The sequence below is a fragment of the Ochotona curzoniae genome, unplaced genomic scaffold, assembly GCF_017591425.1.
Source record: "Ochotona curzoniae isolate NIBS_2020 unplaced genomic scaffold, NIBS_Ocur_1.0 contig_4064, whole genome shotgun sequence".
Taxonomy (NCBI): Eukaryota; Metazoa; Chordata; class Mammalia; order Lagomorpha; family Ochotonidae; genus Ochotona; species Ochotona curzoniae.
In genome coordinates, this window is record NW_024466107.1 from 5,709,791 (window position 1) to 5,729,419 (window position 19,629).

The window sequence follows — 19,629 nt, forward strand, 5'->3', positions numbered from 1 at the left end:
GAGAGGGTGGGTTGCTGCTCTCTGATTCCCTCCCCAATGCCCAGGAACCAGGAACTCCATCCAGGTGTGGCACATAGTAGCAAGGACCCAGTCCCTGGAGCCTCAGCCATTGCCTTCCATGTTGTGGGTTTGTGTGACCTAGATGCAGAGCTGGGCCTCAAACACAAGCTTTACATAGAACAAGGAGAATTGTAGGATGGGGTTTTTGCCTTTCTGTGACTTTGCTTTTCCACTCAGCATTACTATTAAGGTTTATCCATTTTTGCCGGGTGCAGGTTATTCTAGTTTGTAAAATGAACTAGATAATGTTTCCCTTTTTTGTTTCGTGCAAAAGAGTTAGTGTTGGATTGGAATTACTTGGTCTTGATTTATTTGAAAGGCAGAGTGAGAGAGGGAGAGAGAGGGAGCAAGAGATGACCTGTTCACTGGTTCTCCCTCCCGATGGGGCTGGGCCAGACTGAGGGCAGGAGCCAGGCCCTCCGTCCTGGTCTCCCATGTGGACGGAGGGGCCAGCAGTTGGGCCATCTTCTGCTGCCGGCCGGTGGAGCAGATGGGATACCGACTTCCCAAGCAGTGGCTTAACCCATTCCTCCAAAATGTTCACTCCTTCTCCCGGTTTGTAAAACAGATTAAGGTGCAACGTACAGGCAGCGAAATGCCCGCTGGTGACCATGTGGATCGGTGTCTTCCTGCGTGTGTGTCGCTGTGAGTAGCTTTGCCCGTGTGGGATTTGCTGTAAGTGGGAGCCATGCAGCTTGTGGCCATTTGTATCTGGCCAGTTTACTCCAAATTCATTTTTTTTTCAAAGCATCATCTAAATTGTGTGTGATTTGTTTTTTCTTCTAGTGCTTGCAGGCATTGGGTTGTGGCTAAAGTTGCTGTGAGCATCCTTGGTCAGTTCTTGGTGCTCTCCTACCTTGGATGGGATCACGCATCAGGAGCGTGCCGGCTGGCCAGGGCTGTGACTCAGGGCTGTCTCATCCCTGCCGAGCCACTGTCGGTGTGTGAGGGCTCCCGTGGCCCCAAGTCCTTGCCGGCACTTAACACGTGTCTGTTTACCCATCCTCATCATTGCTTCGTTCGGCTTTGCCTGATAAATAATGATGCAAACGCCTTTTGCATTCACATCTGACATTCAGAGGTTTTATTTTTTTTCCAAGTTTGTGCAACTCTAGCTTGATTTTTAATTGCATTATTCTCTTAGTAAGCTTTGCAGTTCTGCATGCATAAAAGTCCTTTGCCATATGTGTACATATTTTTAATAGAAATTTTCAGTGTTGATGAGATCCAGTTTATTGAATTTTCAGTATGTGTATCTTTAGAGCTCATCAAAATATTTACTTGTTCTAATGTCCTGGAGATTGAAAAAAAAAAAAAATGAGAACATCCGTGAGTGGCGCTATGTCTGATTCTGTCCTCCGGCCATCGATCTGTCTGCCCCCGTCATGCTGTTGTATATTATTATTGTAGCTTTATGGTCAGTCCTGAAGAGATGTGTCAGGCTCTCCAACTTCATTCTTCTCAAATTGTGTTTGCTATTATACATCTTTGTCATTTCTAGATGAATTTCCACCCCCTCAGGCCTGTTAATGGCTCATTCCATTTTGAGATTAATAATGTTGTCCTATTTATATGCTTAGGCTATCTTTAATTTCTTCTGGCAGTGTTTTATAGTTCAGTAGAAGCTATATATAGTATAGATTTTATACTATTGAAGCTAATATAAATTGTATAAATTTTGGTATTTAACTATAGACATATAATTGGCTTCCATTCACTTGTTATGCTGCCTTGCTAAATCTGTCCAACTTTATGGAATTGTTAAATACATAATAATGTCTTCTGTGAATGAAAGCAGTCTTGCTTTTTTTTTGCCTGACAGGTTTTTCTTGGGCTGCTAGTCTGAACTGTAGTGCTGAGAGGAGGCTCCCACAGGGTCTCCCACATGGGTACAGAGCCCAAGTACGTGGCCCTCGTCTGCTGCATCAGCAGGTGGCTGGGTTGCAAGAGGAGTGGAATTCTGTTCCAAACCCTCCGATACAGGGTGCAAGTGGTCATGCAGCAGCTGACCCACTGTGCCACAGGGCACACCTAGATTCCCTCCCTCTGATATAGGGTGCAAGTGGTCATGCAGCAGCTGACCCACTGTGCCACAGGACGCACCTGGATTCCCTCCCTCTGATATAGGGTGCAGGTGTCCATGCAGCAGCTGACCCACTGTGCCACAGGATGCACCTGGATTCCCTCGCTATGATACAGGGTGCAGGTGTCCATGCAGCAGCTGACCCACTGTGCCACAGGACGCACCTGGATTCCCTCCCTCTGATATAGGGTGCAGGTGTCCATGCAGCAGCTGACCCACTGTGCCACAGGGCACACCTAGATTCCCTCCCTCTGATATAGGGTGCAGGTGTCCATGCAGCAGCTGACCCACTGTGCCACAGGGCGCACCTGGATTCCCTCCCTCTGATATAGGGTGCAGGTGTCCATGCAGCAGCTGACCCACTGTGCCACAGGGCGCACCTAGATTCCCTCCCTCTGCTTCAGGATACAGATGCCCATGCAGCAGCTAAAGCACCGTGCCACAGGGCACACCTGGACTCCCCTAGATGCACGTGTATGAACTTTCCTTTGTAAGCTTGTGGATGTTCTGATCTGGCGTTGGAGAGAGACTTGTATCCGGCAGGCTAGGGGTAGAGCCGCAGACCTGCCGCTCATCTCCCATAGAGGATCCTGCTAACCATGACCTCCTGTGCTGGGCATTCTAGCCACCCCCTGCACCTTGGCCACACACCGCTGGGGCCGGCACCAGCCTCTTGACGCTTTCTCTGCTCCTACAGCATCCTACCTCTCCTGTGGTCTACCTGTATGACAGAGGGAGAGCCCTAGGTCTGTGCCCTCCGTGGAGCAGTAGAGGAGAGGACTCAGCTGTGAGTTCTTACCAGCAGCCGAGAGAGCTGCACTTGAACTGGATGGCAACAGGGTTGATATATTTCCTGTGAGTGATACTTTCCAAATGAGCTCATTATTACCAGCAAAGCACACTTGTGTTACTTTCAATGGTTTCATTCCTATTGTTTCCTGGCTGTTACAACTTAGTATTTCTAATGCCTGTATTTCTCCCTCCTGCTGACAGAAATGAGTCTAGCACAACCATTCTAGAACCATCCTATCGTCCACCTGCGGGGAGTTACTGCTCCTCCCGCACATCCCAGTAGTTATGCCATGAGGGGCCTTTATTGTTAATTACAGATAGAATCAAAATAGTGTTTTTGTAGGAAAACTGGCAAGTTCTTTTAAGACATGTTAAGGGCCTGGTGTGGTGGCCTAGCGGCTAAAGTCCTCACCTTGCACGTGCCAGGATACCATATGAGTGCCCAGGTTCTAATCCTGGCAGCCCTGCTTCAATCCAGCTCTCTGCTTGTGGCCTGGGAAAGCAGTCAAGGACAGCCCAAGGCCTTAGGATCCTGCACTCATATGAGAGACCTGGAGGAAGTTCCTGGTTCCTGACTTTGGATCAGCTCAGCTCCGGCTGTTGTGGTCACTTGGGGAGTGAATCATCAGAGGATCTTCCTCTCTGTATATCTGATTTTGCAATAAAAATAAATCTTAAAAAAAAAAGACATGTTGAAATTTGGGTTTGGCATGGTAGCTCAGTTGGCTAATCCTCCCTTGCAAATACCAGGATTCAGTATGTGTGCCAGTTTGTGTCCCAACTGCTCCACTTCCCATCCAGCTCCCAGCTTGTGGCCTGGGAAAGCAGTGAAGGATGGCCTAAAGCCTTGGGACCCTTCACCTGCATGGGAGACTCTGAAGAAGCTCCTGGCTCCTGGTTTTGGATCTGCTCAGCTCTGGCCACTTCAGGCCATTTGAGGAGTGAACCAGTGGATGGAAGATCTATCTTCCTTTGTCTGTAAATCTGTCTTTCCAACAAAAATAAATAGATCTTACACAGAAACATGTTGAAATTCCATTTTCTGAACTCTCAAGTAGGGAACTCATATTCTTATGTGTTTGTAGGTTAGCATGGCTTCGTTGAAAGAGCTGGACCAGAGACTCTTTGAAAACTACATTGAGCTGAAAGCAGACCCCATTGTGGGCTCCTTGGAACCTGGAATTTATGCCGGATACTTTGACTGGAAAGACTGCCTGCCTCCAACAGGTAAGTGAAGGACCTGCGGTACTCTGGTCCAGCGTGACTGTAGGGGTCGGGGTGGGTGTGCCTTCCCTGGCAGGTGAAGGGCCTGTGGTCCTCTGGTCCAGCGTGACTGTAGGGGTTGGGGTGGGTGTGCCTTCCCTGGCAGGTGAAGGGCCTGTGGTCCTCTGGTCCAGCGTGACTGTAGGGGTTGGAGTGGGTGTGCCTTCCCTGGCAGGTGAAGGACCAGGTCCTCTGGTCCAGCGTGACTGTAGGGATCGGGGTAGGTGTGCCTTCCCTGGCAGATTTATGTCAGCAATGCTTTTCTTTTGATTTGCATTTTGGATAAAGGTAAGAAGATTAATTTGATTTTTGACTTTTTGCTGGCTTACATCCACTTCTGATAGTTTGCAATGTGCAACATTATTCCGGGTTAGTGGCTTAAAGTTATTCTCGAATTCCAGAGAAGAATCATCTGCTACTCCTGGCAAAAGTTGATGATGATAGTTACATTTCCTTCCTTCCTGTGACACCCCTTCTCTGCGTAGAATGACCGTGAGTGACCGTTTTATGCCAGGACCTTGTGACCACCATCATTTATTTAAGAGCTCTAACCTCTTCCGTGTTAAGACCTAGTTTTGGATGCTCGGAAAGGCGAAGGATGGAGGAAAAATGTGTCGGGGTGAGATGAGCGTAGAGTTGGCGAGGAAAGCTACTGGAACCACTTCATACACGTGTTTGTAGGTCATCACTGCCTTCTGCATTGAATATCAAATAGTTATTTCTTTGCATGAAACAGTGGGGAGTACACACAAGCAAACCCCCTGTTAACGTTTTCTGTAGATGTGGTCCTGTGTAGAAATGGCTAAACTCACAGTAACTACAGGGTCTGTTAGGATGGATGCACCGGGGAGTTACTAACGGATTTGGCTCAGTCACCCTTCTTCGGACTAAAGCCGTGCAGTCACCGCTGGTTTTCATTGTGGCAGCACTTTGGTTGGATGGCGTTTACATTGCTGGTTTTGTGCCTCTGGCGTTTGTTGTGTAGTGTTTGCATGCAGGGCTGCCAGAAGGCTCGCCTGAACAATCGTAGTTATGACATTCACGGTAATCCATGCAGCCAGAGCTGCTTTTCTGATTTTTCTGAGATGAACGTTCTTGTAGTCATATGAGTCCTTGATCTCCGGCTAGCTTTCTCCCCGTGAACCCATTGCTTTGCTGTTGGGAGCCAGTGGCCATCCCACGTGCGTCTCTTTCATGTGTAAATCACATCCTTCTAGTATCTTGCTTAGAATTCCTGTAGTCTGTTCTTCCCATCTCGCTGTCTTTGGCCTCCTCTGCCTCTGTCATGCTGAAAAGCTCCAACTTGTCCAAAAGGAAGTGGATCCTCTCTGCCTCCCTGCCTAACAGGTCCTCAGGGGGGCTGTCACTCTGGAGTGGGTGCTCAGGCCTGTGCCAGCTGCGGCTCACCTCCTCCCAGGCAGCAGGCAGCAGGCAGGACCTGCCCAGTCCCTGCTCACCCTGACATCCATCCAGACTTGCTGGGCCCAGCATCCCCTGGAAAGCCCCTCCGCGACAACCACCCAGCTCCCTGTGTCCCAGGGTGGGTTGACACCTCCACCTTGTGCATGGAGGACATATTACTGTGTCCTTGCTGGACAGCCCAGGGGCAGGGGTGGGCTTTCTCACACCTGCCCTCCCAGTGCTTGGCACAGCCCTGACCCACAGATGAGTGAAGGCTACTTGCTTAGCAATCTGCAGCCTCGTGAGGATACACGTCACTGCTTAGTCTGTCTTCCAAGTGTCTGCTCGATGGTGCACACTAGCTTTTTGTCAAGATTGGGATTTGCTGAATTGAGTTAAAGCACCTACCTGAGCTCTCATTTCCTTCTGTGGATTTCCCAGTGGAAGCTGCGTCTACATCCTGTAGAGCAGGTGCACTGCAGTCAAAGGCACTCAAGTGTATCTGACACACAGGCAGAGCAGTGCTTTGCTCAGAGACTGCTTAAAAACTCCTACGTTCCTCAGTGATCAGCAAGTCTCAGACATCAGCCATTAGCACCTGACGGGTGGGTATCCCAGGGGATGAAGGTACTTGGCGATGTTGCTTTGAGACTCAGAGGCCTCAAGACACCAGGGCTCCGGTTACCCTCCCAAGTCGGGATCATTCACCAGAAATGGGGGGCTCCCTCCCATCCGTCTTCCTGGAGCTCTCCCTATTCCCCAGAGAAACGGGGGTTACTTGCCACTGAAGCCAGAATGGACTCTGTCCTCTCTGCCAGCCCTCTCCTGCTGTGTCCCAGCCAGGTTCCCTTAGTGTGGCCCACGTGGCAGGAGAGAATTCCTGAGGGTGTGGGATTCCTCTCAGCGGCCTACATCATAAAGGGGTATCCTTGGAAACGAGACATCCATGTGTGATGGCCTGTACCCCCGGGGACATTATTAAGGCACAGTGGTGTGGCTGTTGGTAAGTGGCTGTTGGTCCTGTGACAGGGAATCACTGGGAGTTACCAGGAAGAACAGGTGTGTTCAGTAGCAATGCTAAATCAATATTAGGAGATCTTCGATTTCCATTGCATCCAGCTAAATGAAAAACTTGAGAATTTGCCAGTTCTCAATTGTGATGTATCTACTTAAGGCATTAAAAGTCCTTTCTCTATTGTCTTTGTGTATTTTTTTTTTTTTGAAGATTAGTTTATTTTACTTGAAAGCAAATCAGAGAGAGGAGAAAATCTTCCATCCAGAAATCAACACAAGAGCCAGGAGCCGCTGCCAGGGTGAGGAGCCAGGAGCTGCTGCTGGCCTCCCCTGTGTGTGCAGGGTCCCGAGGACCCGGGCCGTCCTCTGCTGCTTTCCCAGGTCATCAGTGGGGAGCTGCAAGGGAAGTAGAGCAACCGGGACTAGAACCGGTGCCTACAGGGGATACCGAAGCTGCAGGGCCCCCTTGGTGTGTTTTTAACCATTACACTGGGGCCCGGCACGATAGCATAGTGGTTAAAGTCCTCGCCTTGCATGCGCCAGGATCCCATGTGGTCGCCGGTTTTGGTCCCAGCAGCTCCACTTCCCATCCAGCTCCCTGCTTGTGGCCTGGAAAAGCAGTGGAGGACATCCCAAACCCTTGGGATCCTGCACCTGCATGGGAGACCAGGAAGAGCTCCTAGCTCCTGGCTTCATATCGGCACAGTACCGGCCATTGCGGTCACTTGGGGAATGAACCATCGGACAGAAAATCTTCCTCTCTGTCTCTCCTCCTCTCTGCGTATCTGCCTTTCCAATAAAAATAAATAAATCTTTTGAAAAAAATAATCATTACACTGAGGTACTGCAAACCAAGGATAGCAGTCAGGATTCTCAACATTGGTCTTCACGGTAGCGTGTTGCCTCGTGGAATTCCCTGATACAAATTGCAGTTCTGCTGACCGACTGACGGTAGGTGGCGGGCCTTTGTTAGATTTAGCCCAGATTTTCTTTTTGAAATAAACTTTCTTTCATAAGCAAGTAGTGTATGAGACCATAATACCAGCAACTTGTTTGCACTTTCTGCAGATTCCAGAGGCATTTAGGGCCCTCAGTGTCTTTCACTTTTCTAGACTCTATCTGGTTCTGTTCTTCGTGTCATTTGCTCCACTCTTACTAACCGGGCCTCAGCCTGGCATAGTCATACAGTGATTGTTAGTTTGTTTAACGTTGACTTAAATTGATACTTCATGTAAAGTGAACAACCAAAATACTTTAACTATTAATCTTCCAACATAATTTCAATTAACGTCTTCAGTATTATCTTTAGAATGTTCGTCTCCCCAAGCTGAGTTCTGCAGATCGCACAGGTAACTGGTTACTTATTGCTATAGTTAACAATAAATTTAGTTTCCGATTCTGTCGGTAGTGATTAAAAAAAAATCCGGTTGATTAATTTCATGATTCAAGAACAGATATCCGTTAAAGCGGTAGCTCTGGTTTTTTTTTTTAACCTGACAGTTGGCTATTTAAATTGTCACCTCTTTGTGTATATGTCAGTAAGGATGATTCTATAGTTCTGAGTCACATAACTGATTTTTAAAGCCAACTTTTTATTTCAGAATAGTTTGAAATTTATAAAACAAAAAACTAAGAAGTGGTACAAAGAGTACCCATTTATCCCACGCCCAGTTCCCTCTAAGGTTGACATCTCATTTTAGCTTTATTTTTTTTTTTAAATGAATGAGCCACATACAGCTTCCCTTATTGTTTCCAATCCAAATCCCCTCCCTCCCTCCCTTCCAGCACCGCCCCCTGCCATCCTCAGCCTCTGCGTCCAGGTGGAGATGTTCTGCTTGGGGCTCCCTTGAGTGAAGGAGAACTCAGACCGTGTCTGTGCCGGGCTCATTTCCCTTAGTCCCATCCTGTTTGCTCCAAGGGACAGCAGTTCTTTTCCTTTCCTGCTGTGTGTGTGGGATCATGTTTTCTCTATCCATTCCTCTGACGGTGACACCGTAGCTGATGCCCTGCCTTGGCAGCTGTGAACAGTGCTGCCATACGAACCGTGAGGCAGGCATCTCTTTAGCTCCACGTATTCTTGTGTCTCAGAGTCATACCCAGCATGGGGATTATTGGCCCGTACGGTGGTTCGGTTTGGGTTTTTAAAGAAGTGGCTGTGCTGTGTTCTGCACAGGCTGCCCTCATGTACTTCACTTGGAAGGGTTCCCCTTACCCCACGTCCCAGCCAGCATTTGCTGGTCTCTGTCGTTTGGGTAGTAACATCCTGGCAGGGCTGTGGTAATGGTTCCTTGTGGTTTTGGTCTGCATTCTCCTGATGATCGTGTGTCTGTTGGCCATTGGTATTTCTCTGAGAATCGTTTGGATCCTTTGCTCATTTCTTAGCTAGGATGGTTACTTGTTATTTTTGAGTTTTCAAGTTCCTAAAATACTAGGCATGCATAATCCTTTGCCAGGAAAGTGCCGGGCACCTACAGGAGTTTTCTTGCATGCTATCAGACGTGTCTCTATTGACTGTTTCCTTGTTGATAGACCCTTGTGTAGTGGAGTGCTCCTCCCTGCTGCTGTTGTTGGGACCTAGCGATGGGGCAGGATCTCAAAAGTCCCATCTTTAGAACATGTGCTACATGATTCCAAGTGAGGCTCCGTGTCCAGCTGAGTCATCCACGGAAACAGTCCTGGCCAAGAGGAAGTGGGAGGGAGCCAAGGGCTGACAGCTGCTCTGTCTTCTCTGGAGCGTTTGCTCACGGCTGCACACTGCCCCCATCAGTTACATCCTCAAGATTGGTGTGCCCGCCGTATGTAAATTTCACTGTGAAAATTGTGTGACTGGAAAACACTATAAAATCATATGATAAAAACTGAATTACTGGAATGTGAGCACACAAGCAACAGGTATAATTAGAAACATGAAAAGTAAAAAAATAAAATAAAAATCAGCCATATGTCAGCTGGGTAAGGACCAGCTTGAGATGCCAGAGTTGAACTGTAGGAGGAAGGAGTGAAAGGTGCATGAGATCTGGCACATGAGCCCTCCAGGTCCTCACTCCCCTCTAGCTGCCACAGGTGGTCCCCACTGGCACACAAGAACTCCAGGTCCTCAGCTCCCTGCCAGCTGCCACAGGTGGTCCCCACTGGCACACAAGACCTCCAGGTCCTCAGCTCCCTGCCAGCTGCCACAGGTGGTCTCCGCTGTGGCTGCTTCACAGTGCTCCAGGGACGTGTTGTCCAGGGAGGTGCACATTCCCATGGCTTCAGACCATCGGACTTTGGGAGAACAGACTGGGCTCTACACAGAAGAGCAAGGGCACACCTAATACCTGTCTTCAAGCATCTGTTTTGTTTAATTAAAAAAAAAAGAAAAGAAAAAGTAGCAATCTGTTTGCACAGTATCTGCACTAACAGATAGATTGCAGTTTCAGTTAGAACTTGCAGGCAGTGGTCGGCAGGGGCCGAGCTCGATAGCACAGTGAGTTAAACCTCTGCTTGGGGCAACACCTTCATCTGAGCTGCCTCTAGGTCTCTGTGCTGCTGCTGCTGTCGTCAGTACCGCTCAGCTGTGAGTGTATCCCAGGAGGTAGCAGGTAATAACGCCAGGCGCTTGGGCCTCTGCTGCCCACTTGGCCTCTGCCTGGCACCGGCCTGGCCCAGTGTTAGCTGTTTTGGCCATCTGGGGAGTGAACCAGCCGATGGATGATCCCCCTAGCCCTCCCACCAAGTAGGTGTAAATAAGTAAGTAGACTGTCTGCTGTCTGTGACTGACGTGTTCCTATCAGGGCTGGTCACCCAGCTCCTGGGAACAGATGGACCTCCAAAGACCCACTCCTTCCAGCTGAGGATGATCTAGAGTGAGTAGGATTTGGGAAATATTCCCTGAATTAAGTGGAGGTGCACCCCTAGTCCCTAAAGCCATCACCGAAGCCCTGACACAGCTGAGGTGGCACCTTAAAGAAGGTGGCTTAGGTGGGGAGTAAGAGGTGGAGGCCGGTTCACTCCCCAAAAGGCTACAAAGTCAGACTGGTCCAGGCTGAGGCCAGGAGTGTGGATCTCTGTCCGGGTCTCCCATGTGAGTGTAAGAAACAAAACATTCGGGCCATCTTGCACTGCTTTGCCAGGCATGTTAGCAGGGGATCGGAAGTGGAGCAGCCAGGTCTTGAACCGGCCTCACATATGGGATGTTGCGGTCATAGGCTGCAGCTTAACCCTCCACATCATGACTCCAGCCCCTCTGTTTTAACATTAATAACAACAGCTTTTAAACTCTCACCAAATGTTTTGCTGAAATTTCGTGACTCGTTTACTGTAATGCATTTTCAGGACTGGCGCAGGAGCTGGTGCAGTGTAACTTTTGGGTTGAGATAGTCTCAGTTCCTTGGTGCTGCTATAACAAAGCCCCTAGATCCAGACGTTTCTAAAAAACAGGGATGTATTTCCTCAGGACACTGGAGGCTGAGAGGCCCAAGACCAAGGTGCCAGCAGCAGCTCTGGTGTCTCGTGACGGCTGCTGCCTGCTTGGGTGGTGCCTCCAAGCTGCATTCCCTGGAGCCCAGCAGTACCACACCCTCCGTGGGTGAAAGCAGAAGGGCAGGGGATGAGATTGGGCTCTTGGGCAAGGGCACCTTCTCTCTATGGCATCCTCAGGCATGCCCCCTGGCGGTTAGACCCAGTATTACAGGAGAGTGAAATGCACTGCCTGTCTCACCTGAGTCGCACCCCTCTTCAAACCAAGAGAGGAATAAGGCAGAGCCAGCAGAGGACAGAGGAGACACCAGGAAGAATGGTTCAGCAGTAAAGGCTCCATGGGCTCCCGCAGCCCGCAGCCTCGTCCCTGAGACACGCCAGGAGGGAGAGGGCGGGGGGAGGGTTTAAGAGTCTGTTCCAGGAGCCCAGAGGAGCGTGAGGTGCCGTTCTCCTTGAAAACTCAGGTGACTAAAAACTATCATATTTCACACCATTGCACCATTTCCTGGATGGGTAGAGGGATAAAGGCCTTTTCCGCTTCCAACTAATATTGATATAAGCTGATATTCATTACGATTATTGATGTATACCATTGATGTCACCTCCCGTTGTAATTAGTGTTAAATAACTATAGCCAGTTGAGATATATAGATACGTATATATCTCCAGCAAGAGATAGCCAACCATAGATATTGCAGCCAAAGAAGTAAACTGATAACAGCAAATAAATATAAATGGCATTCCATTAACACACAGAGAAAACTATGGTGGGCGTTAGGCACAGCAGTGAGGACACTGCCTGGGATGCCCTGGGCAGTGCCCAAAACCAAGTCCACCTTCCTCCTGGTGCCACATGACGGCTGCAGGAGTCCCGGGGTCTTAACCACCCATACTTGGCTGTCGGGTCCCACGAAGGCTCCAGTGCTACCTGGCCCGGACCCCAGCTATTGCAGGGTCTATGTGAGGAGTGAGCCAGTGGGTGGAAGGTCTGTCTATCTCTGTGTTTCAGATAACATGAAAATAAAGTTTTGCAGTGTTGGCTGCTATGACCAATGGAGCACAGCCCACAGAGGCAGTTTGTGAAGCTACATGTTGGCTCCAGGCTGGTGTTGCTGTCACCAGCTCTTGCTGTTTTGGAGATGCAGCCGTGCTTCCCTTCCCCCCTCCCGCTCTGACCTCACTGCCTGCTACCCTACCCACCATCGCCACATGGGCAGAGTTGACTTCATCTGCTTCCAGGACCCGCTCGTTTGCAGGCCCATCTCAACCCGCTTCTTGTCCTTCCAGTCCCTGCGGCATCATCCTCCCTGTCGCCTCTTATCAGCATCAGTTCACTCTCCTTGCAGAGGCGACAGAGCAAACCTGCATCACTCAGCCACCACCGTGGGGCCTGTGGCCTGCTCCCTGCTGGACATGCTCCTCTTCTTGTCCAAGCCCCTGCTGCTCAGTGCCTTCCTTGGGTGCCAGAGTGTTACCGAGTCCTCCTTAGCCAGTTGATTATTCCACACACTGTGACTTCCAGGCCTAGGGGCCCCTCACAAGGCTCTGTCTCCCTCTCGTCCCCACCTTGCAGATGGTGGTCTCTGTTCACCATGACATTGGCTCTCTCTGCTGGCCAACATGTATGCATGGCCCCGGCTGCAGCTAGCACTCGCTAAAGAGCTTGACCCATCAGTCACCTAGACTCTTGCCCTAGTCTGTCCTCTTCCTCTGCAGTCTCACCCCACTCAAAGTCCGGATCATCTGACCTGCAGGCGTAAGGGGGAGAAGTGGGCTGGGTCCTGGTCACAACTGACCCAGCTGATCCCGCGCTAGTCACCAGAGGGGACATGGCTGCTGTTCATACCGGCCTTCCCCTTCCCGGATGCCCTTGTCCACACCACTTCCCTCATGTGACTTTGCTTGTTGTCCGCCAGGAACCCACCTGGGCCTGGCTCAGGCACTTCGGTTTGTGCCCAGTGAGCCTTCTTCAGCAGGTTGCCACACATCACCCCACTGCTGTCAGGCCTGTCCAGGTCCTCTCCATTATTGCCTCTCTCTGTGCCCACCCCTCCCATGCTGGCTGGCTCACAGTGAGCCTTTGACCACAGAATTACACAGTGGGACACTGTAATTGATGAGGGTCACCTTGGCAAGAATTATTCATCAGGAAAAGGAGACATTCATTAGTTAAAATGCCAACTTGGAGGTGTGTGTTTGTGTTTTAATGTATTTGTTTATTTGAGAGGTAGCTGGTGGCCGGCTGGAGAAGCAGGAGAGGACAGGAGAAGCCCATCTTGCCCTGCTTCACTCCTTTAGTGGGCACAGCAGCCAGGACTGGGCCAGCCCAAAGCCAGAGCCAGGAGCTCAACTGGCTTCTCCCGCCTGATGGCAAGAGCCCGTTGGCATGACTGCCACCACTGCCTCCCAGGATCTACATGAGCAGGCAGCTGGGAACCAAACCCACACCCTCTGATGCAGGGCCATGCCGGGGCCAAACCGCCCAGCCCTGCAGGTGAAACTCCAAGATGGATATTCTCAACTGGAGAATAGATCAAATCAACCATTCCTCGTTCTGTCACTGTCAGGGAAGGTCAGGGTTGATTCATGAGGCCAGATGAAAGTTACTGGAGGTGACATTCGGACCACTCATTTAGACAGAAATCCGTGTAACAGCAGGGACTTCGGACATGGTCACACCTTTCCAAATGCATTCAGTAGGGGATCCCTGGGCCTCCTGGCGTTCTTCGGGCACTGTGGCCAATTTGGGAGGACTGTCTTCCCGGTACATAGGCGTTTTGGCACTCACAACAAGGGGAAGGGATCACCCTGCCATCCGCCCCGCCATCTGTGCCCCCATCACCTGGTGGCACAGCACTTGATGCTGTCTGTCTGGCGACCACGGTTGCTACCTGAGGCAGGTTTCAGTCTTTGGAGGGAGACATCTCATCCATCTGCAGGAAAGGCCTTCCCTCCGGGGTCCTTCTGGATTCCATCTAAAACGTGTCAGAGGGCGATTTCCAGGGTCTTGTGTGTGCTGTGCTCTGTATTTCCTAGGGAGGGTAACGCTGGTTGATCTCGCATTATTATTGTAGCCTAGTTCATCCTCCACACTCCGACACTGTCTCCTGCCTTAGTAAACAGTTTCAATGTCAGTGCCATGGAACCTGCCTTCAGGGCTGTGAACATTTGGTTATAATTTCTCTATCTGCCAAGGATTTTCCAGTAAAGCTAAATTTTGGCTCTCATGGACCTCAATGTGAAATTTATTAACCTTGAGATGACTTGTGGCCTACATATTTTCTTCATTGCATCTCTTATCTGCTGAAGTATTTATTATGTATTAAATTGATAGCTGTAAACTATGTTGCTTATCCGGGTAAACGGATGGGCCCAAATCATTCTAACACATGTTTTATTATGGAAACTCTTAGGTATCCATCAGAATATGTGTAACGAGTGCTGACTGACCTGCTGGCCAGCTTCGGCAGCTCTCAGCTCATGACCAGTCCAGCTGAATCTGTACTTCACTGCCTCCAAACTTCTTTCATCTTATTTTGAAGCAAATCCCAGCCATTAACATCATTTCAAACATACATGCATCAGGGGAAGGCTGATTTTTGTTCTGTTTTGTTTTTCAGGATTCGCTACTGTAATACCATTGTCAGAGCTGGGGGGTAAAAAAGAACAGTAATTCCTCAATCCCATCCACTATCCAGTCATTGTTCAAATTCTTGTAGAACTTTATAGACGTTTCTCAGATGGGGATTTAATCAACTTCAGTGTGTTATGCCCTTACTTTTTTTGTTTTGACACTTACTGTCCAACCTCATTAGTCCAGTAAGTCTGGTTCTTTGTTTTGTTGATAGTCTCGCATTCTAGGTTTGTTCAGATTGCTTCTTTGTGAAAAGTTCAGCAGGCTCCCGTTCCCTTCTGTTTCTCTGAACCTGTGCGGGCAGTAAGGAGCTGTCAGCTTTAGCCTTGCTTGATTCGCAGTGTGCCGTGCTCGGTTGTCCGTGAGACTGGAAGTTGGTTCAGCCGTTGCATTCAGCCTGTGAAGTGCTTCACAAACATGTCTGACAGATGCACACCAGGCGTGGTTTTTGCCAGGATCTATTTCCGACCTTGGATTGAAAATCAATGATTCTTAGCTGAAACATTAAAAAATAAGGGAATAACATTTTGAGTGCACTTACAAAGCTGCAGACATTCACCTTCCCCTGGCTTCTCTGCCCACATTCCATCACTGCTAGGTGTCACCTCTCCTGGAACTCCCAACAGCACACAAACCAGAAACAACATTGCTGTATCCATTGTCCCATCTAAGCAGTACACAGGGACTGTGCTCAGGAGATTACCTGTCCTGGTCAGCCGAGACTAGAGGTGCCAGAGTAACAGAAGCACCTGACCAGAAAGAGAGTGAGCCCCTGCTTCACGGGCTGTTTAAAGGGGCTTGTGAGGGGAGTGGTTACACAACAATGCAATACCGTCCCCTGGGTGAGTCACAGGTGGGCAGGAGCGAATGCCTAAGTGGTGGGGGAGTGGCTGAGGATGGAATTAACATCCCATTGCTGTTAGAACCCACCTTCAGGACAGAGGGTGGGGAACACAGCCACAGTCCATTTGCCCACTGTCAATGGGTGCTGGGTGAGACCTAGCAGGAGTGTAATGTGGGCAGAGGAGCCAGGGAAAGGTGAATGTCTGCAGCTTCATAAGTGTGTCTAGGTTATACGTTGCATGTCTCTTAGGATAATTTGTATTGTTGGGGAAGCTGGGACATAGGTCTTCAGCTTAACGGATGGACTTGAGGGAAATGACCATTTGTTCCTCTTGTGGCTGTGTTTGGTTGGATTATGATTGGTTGGATTGCCATGTGGACTTGTGATCTGCTACTTCTAGTATGCTCTATTGTCACCAAGCTTCGTTAATAAAGACTCCTTAATAGGGCCCGGCGCGGTGGCGCAAGTGGTTAAAGGTCCTCGCCTTGCACGCCCGGGATCCCATGTGGGCTCCGGTTCTAGTCCCGGCAGCCCCGCTTCCCTTCCAGCTCCCTGCCTGTGGCCTGGGAAAGCAGTCGAGGACAGCCCAAGGCTTTGGGAACCTGCACCCGCGTGGGAGACCCGGAAGAGGCTCCTGGCTTCGGATCGGCATAGTATCGGCCCGTTGCGCTCACTTGGGGAGTGAATCATCGGACGGAAGACCTTCCTCTCTGTCTCTCCTCTCTGTATATCCGCCTTTCCAATGAAAAAATAATAAAAATAAATCTTTAAAAAAAAAAAAAGACTCCTTAATAAACCTTAAACAAAAAAAAAAAAAGGAAAAGAAACACTTGTTTTCATCAGCTCTTTGCTGTGGACTGAAGCTGATACAGAAGAGCAGACTCAGTGCTCAGTTGTAGAGTCAGCTGCAGAGTGAGCTGGCTCTCCACGAGTCTTCATGGTCACCAGTGGAAACCAGTAACCCATGGGGTGAACACCCGATGAGCTTCAGTTCATCGTGGCCTTAGCATACATTACTGAGTGCACTGGGGCCTCCCTGGCGGAGGCTCTGCGTCCCGTGGCCGCTCCCGTGCGGGTCCTGTGCTCTTCGCGGCTTCCTTGTCCCAGTGACCTCGGCTGTCGGAGGGGAATGAGGGAACATCCAGTGCGAAGGTCTAACTCTCTCAGCCCTGCCTTTACTGTTCCGCGCTGTGCGTCTGTATGTCCATCCTCCCCGTGGGCCCCTCCTGCGATTTGTAACCCTTTCACTGCCATTGCTTCTAGATGGCTACAGATGGCCAAGCTGTGTGAGCCGTGGTCACACACCCGGCGGCCCCGTACCTCCCAGTGACACATCCGCAGCAGCCACGCGGGTGATGGCTGATGACTACGGCCGTCAGTGAGAGCTCTGTAAACCGTATGGTATCTACACAGCCAGTCTGTGGCATGCAGTGCTTCTGGGGTTCTCTGGAAAGTGCTGGGGAATTTTTCTTTCTCTCACGCTCTTGCTGATTTTGTTTGTCTAATTATAGATCTGAGAGATGCTTTCCAAAATCTGCTTGCACACTTTCCAGCCACACGGACACCCAGACAACACATAGCAGATCACTGAGAATACCTCACCATCCGGGAATTCTTTTCACCCCACGCCTTGGACAGTTGTTTGCTCCTGACCTTGGCTCCCTGCACCTGGTGTTAACGCTGGACTGGGCGGGCAGGCATTGTGGAGGGGTGTCATGGGTACCTTCCCTTAGCAGCTGTGTGTAAAACCCAGAGCCTTCACCAAGAGGCCCAGGGATCCAGCCCAGGCAGCCATACTACCCAGCTCAGGGATCCCAGCCCAGGCAGCCATGCCACCTGGGAGACCCAGGCATCCCAGCCCAGACAGCCATGCCACCTGGGAGACCCAGGCATTCCAGCCCAGGCAGCCATGCTACCTGGGAGACCCAGGCATCCCAGCCCAGACAGCCATGCCACCTGGGAGACCCAGGCATTCCAGCCCAGGCAGCCATGCCACCTGGGAGACCCAGGCGTTCCAGCCCAGGCAGCCATGCCACCTGGGAGGCCCAGGCATTCCAGCCCAGGCAGCCATGCCACCTGGGAGGCCCAGGCATTCCAGCCCAGGCAGCCATGCCACCTGGGAGGCCCAGGCATCCCAGCCCAGGCAGCTGCACCAGCTGGCCCTGTTTGCCCAGGGGAAGGTCCCAGTGACATCACTAGTGGGAGGTGCACCTGCACGTGTTGCCCAGCTGTTAGCTTGTTCATACCCTGACTCCCCTAATCCTGGTGTTGGTGAAGGAGCCAGATGTTCCTGTGACAGAGCCGCCGTGTCGTCTTGGCTACCTGCACGCTGTGCATAGAGTTGAGAGTGGATCAAGTGTCGTATTGCTCTGTAGACCCTTCCCAACTCTAACTGTGAAGGGGCAGATGGTGGCTGGGGTGCCGTGCCAGTGGTGGAGCACACACATGGCAGGGGAAGGCCAGGGTTCGGATGGTGTGCAGGTGTGACACATGCGCCTTGGAGCAGGTGCTCCCTCACCATGCAGAGCACCTTCCCGCTTCAGCTGGCATCAGGCAAAGCATCCAGGAACAGTGGTGAAACGAGTACCAGTCCCGACACTTCGAGGGTTGTGTGTGTGTGTGTGTGTATGTACCCAGGGGTGCACACAGGCACCACACCCCTGGCGTCCTGGTGCTTTTGTGGGTTCAGGCAGCTGCACATCACCCCATGCAACTGACTGTGCCACGGACCTCCTGGTGGGTTAGAGCCAGTGGCGAAGACTTGATGCCCTGAGGTTTGTTTTCTTTGTTTTTTAAAGATTTATTTTTATTGCAAAGTCAGATATATAGAGAAGAGCAGAGACAGAGAGGAAGACCTTCTGTCTGGTGATTCACTCCCCTCACGGCCGCAATGGCCAGAGCTGTGCCTATCTGAAGCCAGGAGCCCGGAGCCTCTTCCTGCCCAAGGATTTAGGCTGTCCTCAACTGCCTTCCCCAGCCACAAGCAGGGACCTGGATGGAATGCGGGGCCTCCAGGATTAGAACTGGTGCCCATATGAGATCCTGGTGCGTTCAAGGCAAGGACTTTAGCCACTAGGCTACCACGTCAGGCTTACCCTGAGTTGTTTTAACAGTCATGTTTCCTAACCTGCCTTCTTAGTTAGGAACTTGTATATTGCTTGCTTTGCTTTGTTTTTGTGTGATAAAGGGAGGGAGACAGACCCTTGGAACAAGTGAAAGATAACTCTCTGAGCCAAGCTGGTAAACATTGGGTCCAGGCGTTGGTCCTTTCTGCTGTGACAATGTCATGTGCATTTATGGCATGGCATTCTACCTAGCCAATCACTTTGTAGTTTCATCAAAACAAAGAAAGAGGGCCCAGTGCAATAGCCTAATGGCTAAAGTCCTTTCCTTGCACATTCAGAATGCCATATTCTTGTATTCTGTGGTTGAGTTGTGTTAATGAAAAGGAAATTGCTTGAAGTTTTTTCCCTCCTCCTTTAAAATGTTTTTAAAAATCTTGTTTGATTGGCGCAGAGGCAGACAGAAAAAGAGGAACTCCCATCTCCTGGTTAACTTCCTGAACACCTGTGAGTCGGGACCAAACCAGGGAGCAGGAATCACGTCCCAGTCCCCCACAGAGGCGGCTGACCCCCGTCACGGCAGCCTTCTCGGCTCTGTGCTGGCAGAAAGCTGCCGTCGGGAGCCAGAGGGCTGAGGCGCTTCAGCTTTGCAGTGGGGCGCATGACATGCTGATAGCCAAGCCACCTGCCCCTGTGCTGTGTTCTGACCCCTTCTTTGGTTTGTGATAAAAAACTGAATACGTGCCCCCCCTTTTTTTTTTTTTCCTTTTTAAGCTAGAGCCATGCTACTTGTGCACACGGCAGCACTACACAAAGCCAAGTGATTCGGGGCAGGGCAGTGACTGCAGACCTGCTCGACAACCCACTAAGGCAGGCCACTGGGCGTGTGTGCAGTGACTCTGTGCCATTCTGCTCTGTATCCGAGATAAATGAATGCGCATGCCCACCCAAAGACAACCACGGCAATTCTGTGTGAAACAGCTGGGAACTGAAAGCAAAGCCAGGATCAGATGGCACA

The 19,629-nt window shown here is 50.4% G+C and overlaps 1 protein-coding gene across 2 annotated transcripts in view; it reads left to right on the top strand.

The window, feature by feature from the left end:
* The window catches only part of EXOC2 (exocyst complex component 2), a 170,084-nt gene that overhangs the window by 124,003 nt on the left and 26,452 nt on the right, over window positions 1–19,629 (top strand). For both annotated transcript variants that reach the window (XM_040984107.1, XM_040984106.1), the window contains exon 23: window positions 4,021–4,162. In XM_040984107.1, the coding sequence (XP_040840041.1) occupies window positions 4,021–4,162 (142 nt within the window). The remainder of the gene's footprint in view (window positions 1–4,020; window positions 4,163–19,629) is intronic.